A 13,984-nucleotide genomic window follows, 5' to 3' on the forward strand; every position below is an offset into this window, starting at 1 on the left:
ATTTTCCTTGATAAATGTGAATAATAATATTTATTTATCGCTATTATTAAAAATTTTTCATTTCAGAATATCTTTGGGGCAAGGATTATTTCAGTCCTGCTGGGACAATGGCACCTCCTCTTCACTGGAACCTTTAGTTGAAACATCTCTGCTTCAACTACCACTACTCCTACGACTACTAATCCCTTACTTATTCCCAGCAAAAAAACCAAGCTAAGCAATTTTATTTTTCAAAATAATAATATGGCTTTGAAGCTTAATAGAAAAATTCAGTCATTTCTGTTGTATGACAACCAAATAATCCATGTTAGTAGACTGATAGTTTATGGACAAGAAGGACTAGACACGGAAGTCTTTTCTTACCAGTATAAGATTGATTCTCCCAGAGTTCCTATAACAACCTATTATGAAATAAATTATTGCATCACAAGAAAATTCACTGCAGCCTAAGCTGGTTTTATTTTTTTTTTTAACTAGAAAAATATGTTTTCTTTAATATGTTTGCAATATAAACACCCATGCAGGTTAATTTTTAATCTGTAAGGGCTTTTCAAGAGTATATAAAAGTCATTTTGTCCTTTTATTGATAGAACTTATTTCTGTCCTTAACTAGAAACCTCTTGCCTGTTCATGTTTATGCAAAACAGATTTTTTGGAAGAGAAGAAAAAAAATGTACTGTAACTTCAGAAGGAAACATCAAAGGACTAGTGGCAACATCTTAGGGCTTTTATCAAAGTAGTGAGGGAATGCATTAAAGCAACAATATATGTAGCTTATAAATGATAGGACTATCCAATTCAACAGTATGTCTGATGAACATCGAGGACATGTTTTACATGCATTCTTTGTTTTAAAAGAAAGACTCGAACTGTGGTTTTGCTTTCAAAACTATGAGAGAAATGTCGAAAAAAATGTAGACTTGGGTCTTTAGGTTGTGTCAATCAATGCAGCTGCAGTGGAGTCAAAGGTAGTCAAGCCCACTTACACCTGATGGCAAGTTACACTTTTATATTTTTTGAGGTCAGTCTCTTCAACACTATATATCTATATATCTATGGCTTTTTATTCCTCTCCATTTTTGTACCTGTATGAGAGTTAAGGAACAGAGTACTGGGATCTGGCCTAATGAATAAGAAGTATAGATAGTTCTAGTATCTCAGAAGAAGTCTGTTATGAAATGATGGAACATGTCTACAAAATATCTTTCTGACAACCCTGCTTCTCAAAAGTATTTCAAGAATCTCTAAGTTGGCTTCACTTATTAGGAAAAAGTTATTTGTTGTTTCCTATTTATCCCTAAAACTTGCATTTAAAAAGCTCTGTTTATACAAGTAGGAGGACCATCACCATGTGAAAAACTCCAGAACTGAATGAATTATACACAGTCTCACCTCAAACCCAACTCCAATGCCTATGTGGAGCACAGCTGCCTATTCTGTCTAGATTTATGGCTTTTGCAGCCTGCCATAGGAAAAAAATGCAGATTATGAATCTACCCTAGGATGACATTGCTCCTCTCCCAGTCCCTCTAGTAGTAGTCAGCTAAGAGTCCCAGCTAACCCCAGACCCAGACACTGCACCTTGTGGTCCCAGCAAGTCCACTGACCACTGTAATATTTCACTACTGCTCAGTGCCATTAATATGCAAAAAGGCTTCGTACATTGGGGGATAATAACCATTCAGCAGTTTTAATGCTAAACTAACTGGGAGTTCATATAAAACTAGTTCAGATAGAGCTGGGATTAAAACCTAGTTCTGTTATGTGTGTGTGTATATATATACATATAAAAATATATAAAAATAGCCTAGTCTCACCCACAGTGTCATACTGAGAATTTGGAAGTAGGCCTGCCCCTCATAGCAACAAGGCAACATACAGAGAGGCATGGGAACAATTAATTTCTGTAATAAGAGATCTGGCTATTTGGTTCATGGGAAGAGTACATGCAAAAAAATTGTTCTGGGTCTAGTTCTTGCAAATTTTTCCTGATGGATCATTATTGCAGCAGTTACATTTTCTGGACCCATTGAACTCTGGTCGAGAAGGACAAGGAAGACAGAACAAAAGTTCAGCATCACTACACTCCCTCTGCGTGTCTGCTTCACCCCCCCCCAGTGATGAACCATGTACATGTCACTCTGTGTAGAGTGATATAGGGATGCTAATAGCTGCTTTCTGTTGATTTGCAGCTCTTACAACATGTTCTGTGGATCTGCAGGCTTCAAGTACACAGGCAGATATTAATCCACATGGAGGTGAAAAGCAATGGGTATAAATTAGCATAGGGACTTGGAAATAATGGACAGAATCACAAACCTCAAGTGCTGAAGGTTTATTGCAAAGCACAGAATTTAGAAAAAAAAAATCTGATGATTCGTCTTTACTGTGTCGATTTTATTTGCTTTTGAATATGGGCACTCTCTTTCTCAGTATAGGATGTGACAGAGTTAGGGTGTATTTGAGGCTGGCAGCAATGCCTGCGTGGCGAGAGAGCAGAAGACTATCTTGGGGCAGGAGGCCAACATTCAGAAAGCAGTTACTACTCTTGAAAACATAACTCTGAAGCTCATGGGAAAGCGAAGACATTTGCTTATATGCATCAGGTCCCCAGACTGATTAATGTTCACTACAGCAGAGATTTATGGATCTTTCTTTCTAATATCTCTTCCGTGAGCCGAACACAAGATGATTTTTGCACCTCCTAACTCTCTCATCACAAGCTCCCCAAGCTCTCCATCCATTTATATCACCTCAAAATGTCATCAGGCCAAAGCTGTCCATTAAACCTTATGATTATTTATTTATTACTTTATAACAGCATAGAGAAGTGGTGGCAGAGCACAAGCAAGGAATAAAATGGGGTTCCAGCCCCTCATCACCACTTATAGCTACCTCCTGCTATCTTGGCAGCCCATCACCTTCAACCTGCTCGATCCATGCAGCTGCATGCACACTCAGTACCCATGTCACTCCTAAGAGCTTGTGATATACCAGAAACTCCTCACACTATACATTTTCCAAACAAAACAAAATTTCAGGCTCTGTCCCACATCACAGGTTGCTCAGGAGGCACAATCAACAAGTAGTTAAGCCACCAGCTTTACAATGTAGCAGATTTCCTTCTTTGTGAACATAACTGGAAATTTTTTAGCTCCTGGAGTGCAGTTATTTTGAAATAAACTCTAAAGGTCTTGTTTCTGTAATGCTAGTAAAAATCCAATATATAAAAGCCTCTTTGTTAAAACTGAGGAAGGCATAAGGGCTGAGAAATTTTACAAATGCACGTTTCTGTCTGTCTATGGGAGAGCTTGATTATGATCTCACAGATTTATGAAAGAAGTAATAATAAATATAGCTCTGAACTAACAAGAAAGGGAGCAGGAAACAGAGACTGGGAATACACATTCAGTGCTTATTTAATTGTCTTGCTATATGGTCCTCCGTGCTTGTAGGAAGTCATGTTTTAGAAACAATCATGCAGATATCCAGCAGAGAGCATGATACCCTTTTCAGTAGGCTTCCTCATACACCTGCAACAGCTAATGAAATAATGTCAACTTTTTATGAATATTCAGAGTGCTTTTGTTAATAAAAAAGAAGGTATTATAATAGCCAGCTATTATGTAGGCTGGCACCAACTGTTCAGCTTCTCTAACAGAAAAAATGTAATTGTGTGTGAATTGTATTGCTCATGAAAGTGAGACAGATGTAGGAAGAAGGCACGCAGACACTGCAAATACTTGCATCCCACCTTGGGCTCCACCTGGAACACCAGTTATTCAATTACTGAGGCTTACCTCTACAATCCACACAACCTCATGCAGCATTTGCACAATGAGACTACGTGGCTAAGGACTAGCTAATACACGCAGACAATTTTTCAAAGCTACAGCATGTTTGTAGACCTGCATCTTTCAATGTAGGAATTCTGAAACAATAGCAACCAATAAGATTGAGACCAAAAAAAAAAAATGTGTTGTCCATTTATGGGCTAGTTTAGATCCAAAACATTATGTGAAGTTTTACATTCCTGGAACAAGTATGTGGTTGGCATGGCAAACATACAAAGGCACAGTGACTGCTAAAGGGTGGCTCCTATCCTTCTAGAGAAAGTAGAGCAGATAAGCTGATCTTTAAGAAAAAGGCTCTCTCTGGCATTTTCACTTGCCCTGCAAAGGCTGTTTTTCATTTTTAAATGAGGGAATTATCAATTCAGGTACACAGAGAGGTGAGCTCACACAGCTGAGCTGAACCTAACTTGAACACATTTGCTAGTCATTTCCCCTTCCACCCTCCCTTACAGATGAGAGCTCTGTCCCAGAGCACAGAGCATTCAAAAGATGAATTTATATTTTTTTTTCTAACTGGTTCTTACACATTTATCAGAATTCCTCCTTGTGACTGAGTGACCTGAATTAAATTGCAATGACATATTTAGAATCATAGAATCATAGAATCACAGAATGGTTTGGGTTGGAAAGGACCGTAGAGATCATCTGGTTCCAACCCCGCTACCATAGGCAGGGACACCCTCCACTAGACCAGGTTGCTCAAAGCCTTATCCAGCCTGGCCTTGAACACCTCCAGGGATGGGGCATCCACAACTTCTCTGGGCAACCTGTTCCAGTGTCTCACCACCCTCACAGTAAAGAATTTCTTCCTTATATCTAATCTACATCTGCCCTCTTCCAGTTTAAATCCATTACCCCTCATCCCATCACTACATGCCCTGTAAAAATTCCCTCCCCAGCTTTCCTGTAGACCCCCTTCAGGTAGTGGAAGACCACTATAAGGTCCCCTCGAAGCCTTCTCTTCTCCAGGCTGAATGACCCCAACTCTCTCAGCCTGTCCTCACAGGGGAGGTATTCCAGCCCTCTGATCATCTTTGTGGCCCTCCTCTGGACCTGCTCCAACAGCTCATAATATTCTATTCATTAAAAAAAACCACAAATCTAATAAACAGTTTTCTGTAAGTCAAAGTGTCTATATTATTGGTGGGTTTGTCTCTTATTCTGACCTTTTCCACAAATATTCTTCCTATACAGTCCCTCTTTTTAGACCCGGTTCTACCATGGCACTGGTAACAGATACCCCAATGGGCAATGACCAAGCTGTAGGCCAGGTCAACACAGCTGGCCTTTATTCAACAGTAAAAGACAAAATCTGCTTCCCATCTTTCTGTTCAGTAAAGAATAACTGAAATGATACCCTTAAATTGTAATTTATAGACACTGTATATACAAAATACACAAATACATATGTATGTATTTCTCTCTGTTTCTCATACATGCCTTCCTATAGACAAGCAAACACACAGAGAGCTTTTAAAGTAGAAGAAAAAAAAAAGCCTTGCAGTTTATCTCAAAACTCTCTATGCACTTGAGTTTCTCATCTTTTTATATTAATTAATCTTATTGGCTTCAACATATATTATTTATATCCTGAAATGAAAATGTGAGGTCTATTATGATTACTGATATTTCTAAATTAGCTTTCCCCTCAAAGTGAGACAAAAGTCTGCCTTCTTTGTATGCTTCAAATTATGAGCTTTGTTCCCTGCTCACTCTCACCACGTTTCCATCAGTAGGACTCTGTAGACAAAAGCTCTCTCAGGGGAGGGCAGCAAAAAACAGCTTTAACGGGCATAAGACATACCTAAATAAACCACACCCAAATACCTGAAGTAAGTACGTAGAGCCACTAACTCCTCATGCAGTCAAAACTTTGAGGTGGGTCAAGCACTATTTAAATTCCTACCTAGTCAAAACAAGATGCAAAAACTTTGACAGCCCTAATGAACAGACTGAACAGAGCACTATGGGAATGAGATTTTCTTCTCCATTGTGGAGTTTCGTAAGTTGCAAGCACACTATTAGTCTTCAGCATGTGTTATACATGGGGCAGGACACTGGCTGACACGTGGAAATAATTCTGGCATCACTTCAGAGACTCAGAATCATAGAATGTTTTGGTTTGGAAGGAATCTTTAAAGGTCATCTAGTCCAACCCCCCTGCAATGAGCAGGAACATCTTCAGCTAGATCAGGCTGCTCAGAGCCCTGTCCAACCTGACCTGGAATGTTTCCAGGGATGGGACATCTGCGACCTCTCCGGGCAACCTGTTCCAGTGTCTCACCATCTTCATCATAAAAAAAATTCTTCCTTATATGTAGTCTGAATCTACTCTCTTTTAGCTTAAAACCATTACCCCTTGTCCTATCACTACAGGCCCTACTAAAAAGTCTGTCCTTATCTTTCTTACAAGCCCCCTTTAAATATTGAAAGGCACAGTAATGTCTCCCCAGAGCCTTCTCTATTCCAGGCTGAACAACCCCAGCTGTCTTAACCTTTCCTCATAGGAGAGGCGTTCCACCCCTCTGATCATTTTTGTGGCCTTTCTCTGGACCTGCTCCAACAGATCCATGTCTTTCTTGTAACAAGGACTCCAGAGCTGGACACCGTACCCCAGGTGGGATCTCACCAGAGCAGAATCACCTCCCTCAACCTGCTGGTCATGCTTCTTTTGATCCAACCCAGGATACAATTGGCTTTCTGGGCTGTGAGCACACATTGCCGGCTCATGTCCAGCTTTTCATCCACTTTTGAAGTTGTGGATCAATACACTTCATACAGGCAACAGGGCAAAATATTCAAATTAATGTCCTTTAGGAGTTATGTTTTACTTTTTCTTTAGGACATCCAGTGTAAATTAACTCCTTCTTACAAGTGTGGAAGATCACCTCCATGGAAAGCTGTATGGGCTACAGAATACCATAGACAGTGGCCACCCTCAGAAACACTTCCATCTAGGTTTCTAAATGTGAACTTGGGGGGGAAAGTCTGGACATAAGACAATCTCAGGTCAGGCATTAAAGACCATGTGCGGACATGTCACAAGAAGCTAGCATTAAGTACATGCTTGTGCTAACCTAGACGTCTGTTCATGCACCTGGGGAGTAAGTGTGCCTTGAATTTCTTAGTCAAAATTAAATCAATTACCATGCTAACTCTCATAGTTTCAAGTGACCTGTAATATGAACTGTATGATAGTAGTCATTGGATTTTGTCTTAGTTTAATCCTGCTACAATTGAAAATATGCAGACCTTTAAAAAACAAACAAACAAACAAACCCTAAAACATAACATTGACATCCAAGGCAGAGAAAAAAAGGCCCTTAATGGAGAACAAAGTTAGGATCAGTGTCTGAATCTGTTTTGTCCTGGATGCAGGTAGCAACTTCATCTTCTGTAAAGACACAAATACTTCAATGAAATGAGAGTCAGTAGAAAGAGGAGCTGGGTGTTGATCTTTACCACACCTGGCTTAGTTGAGCTCTTGTGCATACTCTCAATCCCACTGTTAGTTTTAATGTGATGGCATTAGTTTGGCAATTTATTAGTCCTTGTCATGTTATATTATCCTGGTCTTTGTAGGAGTAGTTGAAATATCACTTCCATCAATTCCAATTATAGTTTCTAGAGGCATTAGTGTAATTTGAAGAGCAGTGTGTTTGTCATCAGAACAAGAGAGCTCTATTCCATGTCTTGGTTGTATCACTCCTTTTTAAATACCTAATTTTTGTGGAAGCCAGTAAAAATCAATTCCTAAATATACCCTAAGCACCATTGTGGATCTTTGTTTTAATCCTGTTTCATGAATTAAATATATAGATATTAATCTCTAATCAGAGTTTGGTTTGGTCACTTAACCTTGAGTTCCGATGGGTTTTGGACAAATCAGGCTCAGTTTAGCAGCTTAAGCTAACATAACAATGAGGAAAATATAGTCCAATTTATCTACTTGTCCCAAACGGTGTCCATTTTCAGGTATTCAGGAAAAGGAAGGGAAATTATATGATCATGGGAACAGCCTTACAGGCAATCCAAATCCTGATGGGATTCACTGAGCTGAAAGTTAGTGACTGGTAACTTCCAGATGAAAGTTAGCAATGGGGCAACAGGATGTTTTGAACAGGAGCTCTCTACAGATGTTTTTAATAAGTTGTTGACATTTTCCAAATGTGAGATCCTGATTGTCCTCATTGTCACACATTCTTGGCATGGCTCCCTAACATACAAATGTAACATGATTTCTCCTCAACTAAAATTTAAAATTAATTCTAATTGCAATGGCATGAATTCAGAAATAGCAATGCAGAGAAAAATAATGAAGTCAGTAGAACTAACATGAAAGAAGATTTTTTTTAATTAATGTGAAAAAAGATAGAAAAATGTGCATAAAAATATTCAACTTTAAAGAATATTCAGACAAACAAACATGAATTGTTTCAATTATTTTCTGACATAAATAATTATGGTAATTCCAAAAATTGAATCTACAATAATTAAGTTTTATCAATATGTATGAGGTTATATTATTAAATGTAACAGGAAATCTACAGTTTGGATCTAACCAAGACTTATCATTTAAATATGGGGAGGCTCTCCTTCATGTTCCTGAGTTCTATTTCATCTTTAATTTAACTCTTTGAGCATTTTGCAGAATGAACAGGGGTTGTGCATGTCAAAGAAGAAGACAAATTTGAATGATTCAGTTTAGTTAAAAAGCAGGAATATATCAACTTGCTATCATGTTAGTAACCACAAAGATAAACTAAAATTCCTGTTGCTGTTTATATTTGGTTGTACATGCATGAGAAACTGCAGACCTGATCAAAGATCTGTAGGCATTTAGGTAACACATACACTCCCTTTACCTGCTGAAGACACAGGAACTTCCATAATGATTTACTCCTCAGAGGAGATAGCCAATATTTAGGTTCTGCCTTTCCTCAGGGATTCATTTAAGAAAGAGTAACATTCTTTCCAGCTGATGAACAGCTCGTGGGTGCTCTGAGCAGCAATCCCAACATCATCTGCTCTGAGAAGGAGCAGAAAACACCCCAGAGGCACTTCACACACATGTGGCAGAGTAAATCTCAGTTGCCTGTGGTTCCCTAAATAGGCTGGGAAACAGCTCCTCTTACTGTGATGCCAGCCTCACACCTATCACCACCCACCTCAAGACACCCCTCCTTGAGGTGCCTCAAGCACCCAGTTACTAGCAGTGGGAATTATGTTTCCCTAAAGGTCCTGCAACGTGCATGGAAGCAGAACTTGAAAATTTCCCACACTGTAGTGCAAAGGCTTAGTTTCATCATCATTAAGTATATTAATGTCAGTGAGCTACAGATGCTGTCAGTTATACAGTTTGGGAGTTATCTCACATGAGTAAGGTAAATGACCTTTTTTATCTTTGTGTTCTGGTCACATTGACTGAGATCATGAATTGTTATAACTCGTTTCATTAAATCCTGAGATATAGTAGCTGAGTATCTGGATCCCTTTAATTAAAGTTTATATGGCTTCATAATTTATACAACAAAAATTTGAGCTGTCTTTACCAAAGTTCTGCAAGAAATAAAGCCCAACATTAGCAATTAAAACTGAACAGAGGCCACCCTAAGTTTGAGTCGACAGTTGACGCTAAGAAAAAGTAGTCTGAGTCATGCCATTATTGCTCAAAGTCATTACATTTCACTGTCCTATTTTTAGACATTTTTTAAATAGATGTCAAGCCCAGAGACTGAAGATTGAGGAAAGTTAAGATGAAAAAGAACATTGAAGTTTTTCATTAGAAGACTCATTTTAGAACAGGGAGGCAAAATTTATTTGATTCACAGGTTAAATTGTGTTTAGGTAACCATCTGGAATGCTGTTGGTTTTAAATTTTATCAACATCTTTCTTTTTATTTCATTCTACAAATCATTCCTAATTCTCCTCTTTTGAGTCTGCCATGGTGAATTTCCTGGTTTTGAACCTGCTTTCATTTTGTTTCTACTTTTCCCTCCTTTTTATCCAAGTGTGGAACACCTCTAATGCTGAAGACTGTCAATATAGTCCGCTGAGCCCTTGTATTTTCATTCCCATACTACCTATGATGCATCTAAAGCAATTGCATTTCTGCAAAATAATAGAACTAAAAGAATATTTCATGTTTATCAGGCATATTGATTACATTTAGCCAATGGAAATTAAGAAGAAAAAAAGTTAAAAGTTATCCAAAGGATATTTCCACTTACAGTACTGTCATCATCAGTTTATATAATAATCAGACAAAATAAAGTTTCCCTTGTTTATTTGGCCATTTTCACATCAGTACAAGTGAGAGCAGCTACAGTAAAGTCAGTCGCCAAACTGCATTTGGCTCACTGCATCCATGAAACTGGTCCTGAAACTGGCTGCAAAGTAGGCTGAACTTTTTTTTGAGGGTCTGATTATCTTGCAAAACTTTCAGCACTTCCTTTTTTCAGATTAGGCTGTGAAGTGTGAGAAGTCTGCTCTCATCCTTCCTTCTCCCCTTCACCACCCTCAAGCTTTCAGCTGTTGCTTAAGATTCTGACTTAACAAGGAAATTTGAAGGAGTGCAGCATAACTAATAATTTACACCAGGTTGAAATAGATCCAAGATAAATGGTGAAGAACTTTGTCCCAGGACAGCAAGGGTGTATTCCCTTCTGGGTCACTTTGGACAATTCCTACCACCTCTCTGTACTGTCCTTCTGCTGCCCTTCCCCAGATAAATGATACATTCTTCAAGGGAAGCCCTATTTCTTGACATGCATTTTCAGCTGACAGAATTCATCTTGCCCAAGTTTAGACGCTTCAAAGTTAGACATCTCTACTTGAGATGATCCTCTTACTGGAGAGAAATCTCCAGGAGGTGATTTGTTTGATCAGCCGTAGACAGCTACTCGAGGACTGCACAGAGGTCTCCTGAATCCAGGCTAAGACATCCAACTTCTGGTCACGGACATGAGAGCAGGTTAAGTGTCTCTAATACAACCTGTGTGGCCATTTAGACGCTTAATACAACCTAAGTAAAGTTTTTCCTGAATTTGGTTGGATTTGCTTTAGTTGAGCAGATTTACTCTTCATTTCAAAGTCACAATTCATTAAACACCCAAAAAGGGGAAAATGATTTTGTGCTGCAATATCTCCCTTCATCCCCTAAAGCTGCTGCAGCCCATGCAGCCATGCAGGGAGGTGAAGTAGGGGATTCCACTTATGCAAAGGGGAGCAGCTGCACTGAACACCCTCTGAAGAGGGGGTGCTTGGAGACATCATGCGAAACTGAGCAAAATGACAAGTATTTCCTACGACATGTGGAGTCCGAGACTTGAGAAGCAGCTTCCCCTTAGCCTACACTTAATTTTTTCCTGAAAGAAACATCAAACCAATAGGTTTTGAACACACCTATATAGTCTCTGGTGAGACTAAAAGTTAATAGATCCCAATGGGTATGGATGCTTGATCAGCAAGGTCATTTTGCACTCGGCTGTGCCTGGTTTTGCAAGTGCTCCTTTACTGAACTGTGGTATAATTATCACTTGCAGGAAAGAGTTTGTTCAGTTCCCAGCCTTGTGCTGACAACAGCCTGCCGCCCTGTGCTGCTTCCCCTGCTTTCACAACTCAGCAGAGTCTGTCCCTTGGAAGAAGGCCAGTTGCAGGCAGATATGACCACAACATTGCTCAGCCCGGATTACCTATTATCTAGATAGGCAACACACTGGTACAGTCCCAAGAAGCTTCCAAAAGTAACAGAATGACCATGAAAGAAATCCTGGGCCTCTGATCATTTGCTCACAACTTAGTGCTTCAAGGTGGCTTTGCAGCACTCTGGTGACACAATCCTCCTGTGCCTTTGTGCAAAAGGATCCTGACAGAGATGTTCCTTTTCTCTTTTGGTGCAGGGAAAACATTTGCTAGGGAAAATTTACAGTCTTGTGCACTGGCAGTACAGCTCTATAGAGGTGAAGGAACTCAGAGTGACAGATTAAAACACAACACATCAACGCAAAGCACAGCTCAAGGGCAAACCTCACCTTTTACTGACCTGGTTTAGAAACTTCTAATTTGCACTAATTTTCTTTGCGTGTACAATTGTGTACATACTCATGCCTGCATTCGTCCAACACGACAAGTTACCCTGGAGCCTAGTGCATAAGTGCATCTCTAGTAAGTGTTATTCCCCAAGACTGGTGGTCAGATTTCTCTTCTCCCACTCTGCAAAGGTGTTGGGCATTCTTGAGGTTGAGGAGCATGCTATGGGTCTTAAATCTAACCTTGGTTTTTTTTTTTTTTGTTATGTTTCTTCCACACAAATGCATGCCCATTCCAGAATACAAGTTTTGGCTTAAATTAGGGAGTTGTGTCCTGATTATGTCTAAAACAGTGTGTTGATTACTCCGTGTTAGATCTTGCTTCTCCACAATGATAACTGGCTTAGCCCAGATGTCAAACTTTTAGAATGACCCAGGTAAGATGGGCTAACTGGGAGCAGCTTTATAATATGACTTGGGATAAATAAGTCTAGATTTTTAAATTTACTTTAATTTAAAATTAGACATCTGAATTAGCACTCAATCCTGTCAGTTGCCACGGCAGTACTGGAATAACTTTGTGTATAGCTCTCCAAAAGTCAATTGCTCCCTTCGGCATTGCAGGGAACATATTGACTTTGATGTGAAATTATACATTCAGGATATTCTTGTGAGAACCACAAAAGTGACTCAAGAATGCAAGACCCCACTGCTCTTATTGTAGACCATGCTCTTAAATCACTTTCAGGCTTTGAAAATTCATCTACATTTTGGACATCCAAATTTGAGAGATTTGTCCATGACCGTGGAGGCAAAAATACCAAGTGTGATTAAATTCTTTAGATACCAAATAGTAATTATAGGTTTGGGGCACAGAGGGGCATTATTGTTTTTTTTCCTTAGATCAGTGGTTTTTATTTTCCTTTCCCTTGGGGACAAATTGTCTATATTTAGAACCAAGTTTTTATGGTGGAGGGTTTAACTGTGAATGAATATAACTGTCTATACATCCACATACATGGACTTAGCATCTGTACATACATGATTGTTAAAGTCCCCATAGTTCTAAAAATTATTTCATAATTAAATATAAAATAACAAAGGGAAAGGGTAGACTGCATAATGGAAACACGTGGTGTGATGTAAGTATTATTTGAATACAGTCTTGTTCTGAATTTGTCAGCAACACTTGCCCTGAACTCAACAGAAGCTTTGTGTAAATAAGCAATAAAGAGCATGTACTGTTTTATAAAGTACAAGAAATTTAATTTTATGAAACAGGGAAATGAAATCTTCTTGTCTCCTTAGAAAGTACTTTATTAAGTTAATATTCTAACTTAAACCCGGTTAGCTATGGTGCAATGCTATGGCTGCAGAAGTACAATAGTTTAATTGTAATGTGGTCCAAATCTAGATGGCATTGAAAATATCTTTTTAACCAACCAGTTCCTGCCACAAAAACACACTGTAAGTTCAGCAGCCGTTGAAATATGAGCATTAAAATAAATTATTAGTGACCACACAATTAAGCCCTGTTGTGCCATTGCTACTCTGGCACACGCCAGCCAGGAAGCAGGGAGCTGCCCACCAGGCTGGCACGGGCACTTGGGCTGTCCCCAGGGCTGCCACCGCCGCTCTGAAGCCCTGCACCTGCTCCCATGGTCTCTGAACCCAGGCCAGACCCTACCAGCTGGTTGTTCCCACTACTGAGAAGCAGAACGATCCCTGAGGCAGGTACTTGCCTGTCCCCGTACTCACCCCCTGGCTCCTTACCCATACCGCGGTGGTAGATGTGGCTGGAGGTCAGCAATGCCGAGGGAAGTGAGCAGCTGGGGGTTTCACAGATCCTGCTTCCCTCTCCATGAAGGGTGGGGGCAAGGTTTGCCTCTTAAGGAACTACTAGAAATTTGGTTCTACGTTTGACTTTCGATGGCTGTTAAAGACTATTGCTCACAGCAAAGTTTGCGTAACACCACCTTCCTCTCACAAACAAAACATGTTTTTTGGCAGTGAGGTGCAAATTTTAGCTATTACTTTAACAGCTTTACAATTCTTGGAAATATACGAGAAAACCTGCCCCAAAAGCTACAGCATAATAT

General features: G+C 39.5%; 1 protein-coding gene across 1 annotated transcript in view; it reads right to left on the minus strand.

Annotated features, from left to right (window-relative positions):
- Positions 1-13,662, minus strand: part of LOC104464418 (transcription factor EC-like) — a gene marked incomplete at its 3' end in the record, with an annotated part of 32,890 nt that extends 19,228 nt beyond the window's left edge. Inside the window, exon 1 of the mRNA XM_010077115.1 lies at positions 13,474-13,662. Coding sequence (XP_010075417.1) covers positions 13,474-13,662 — 189 coding nt within the window. The remainder of the gene's footprint in view (positions 1-13,473) is intronic.
- Positions 13,663-13,984: the final 322 nt, after the last annotated feature.

The sequence above is a fragment of the Pterocles gutturalis genome, unplaced genomic scaffold, assembly GCF_000699245.1.
Source record: "Pterocles gutturalis isolate BGI_N339 unplaced genomic scaffold, ASM69924v1 scaffold21448, whole genome shotgun sequence".
NCBI classification, from domain to species: domain Eukaryota; kingdom Metazoa; phylum Chordata; class Aves; order Pterocliformes; family Pteroclidae; genus Pterocles; species Pterocles gutturalis.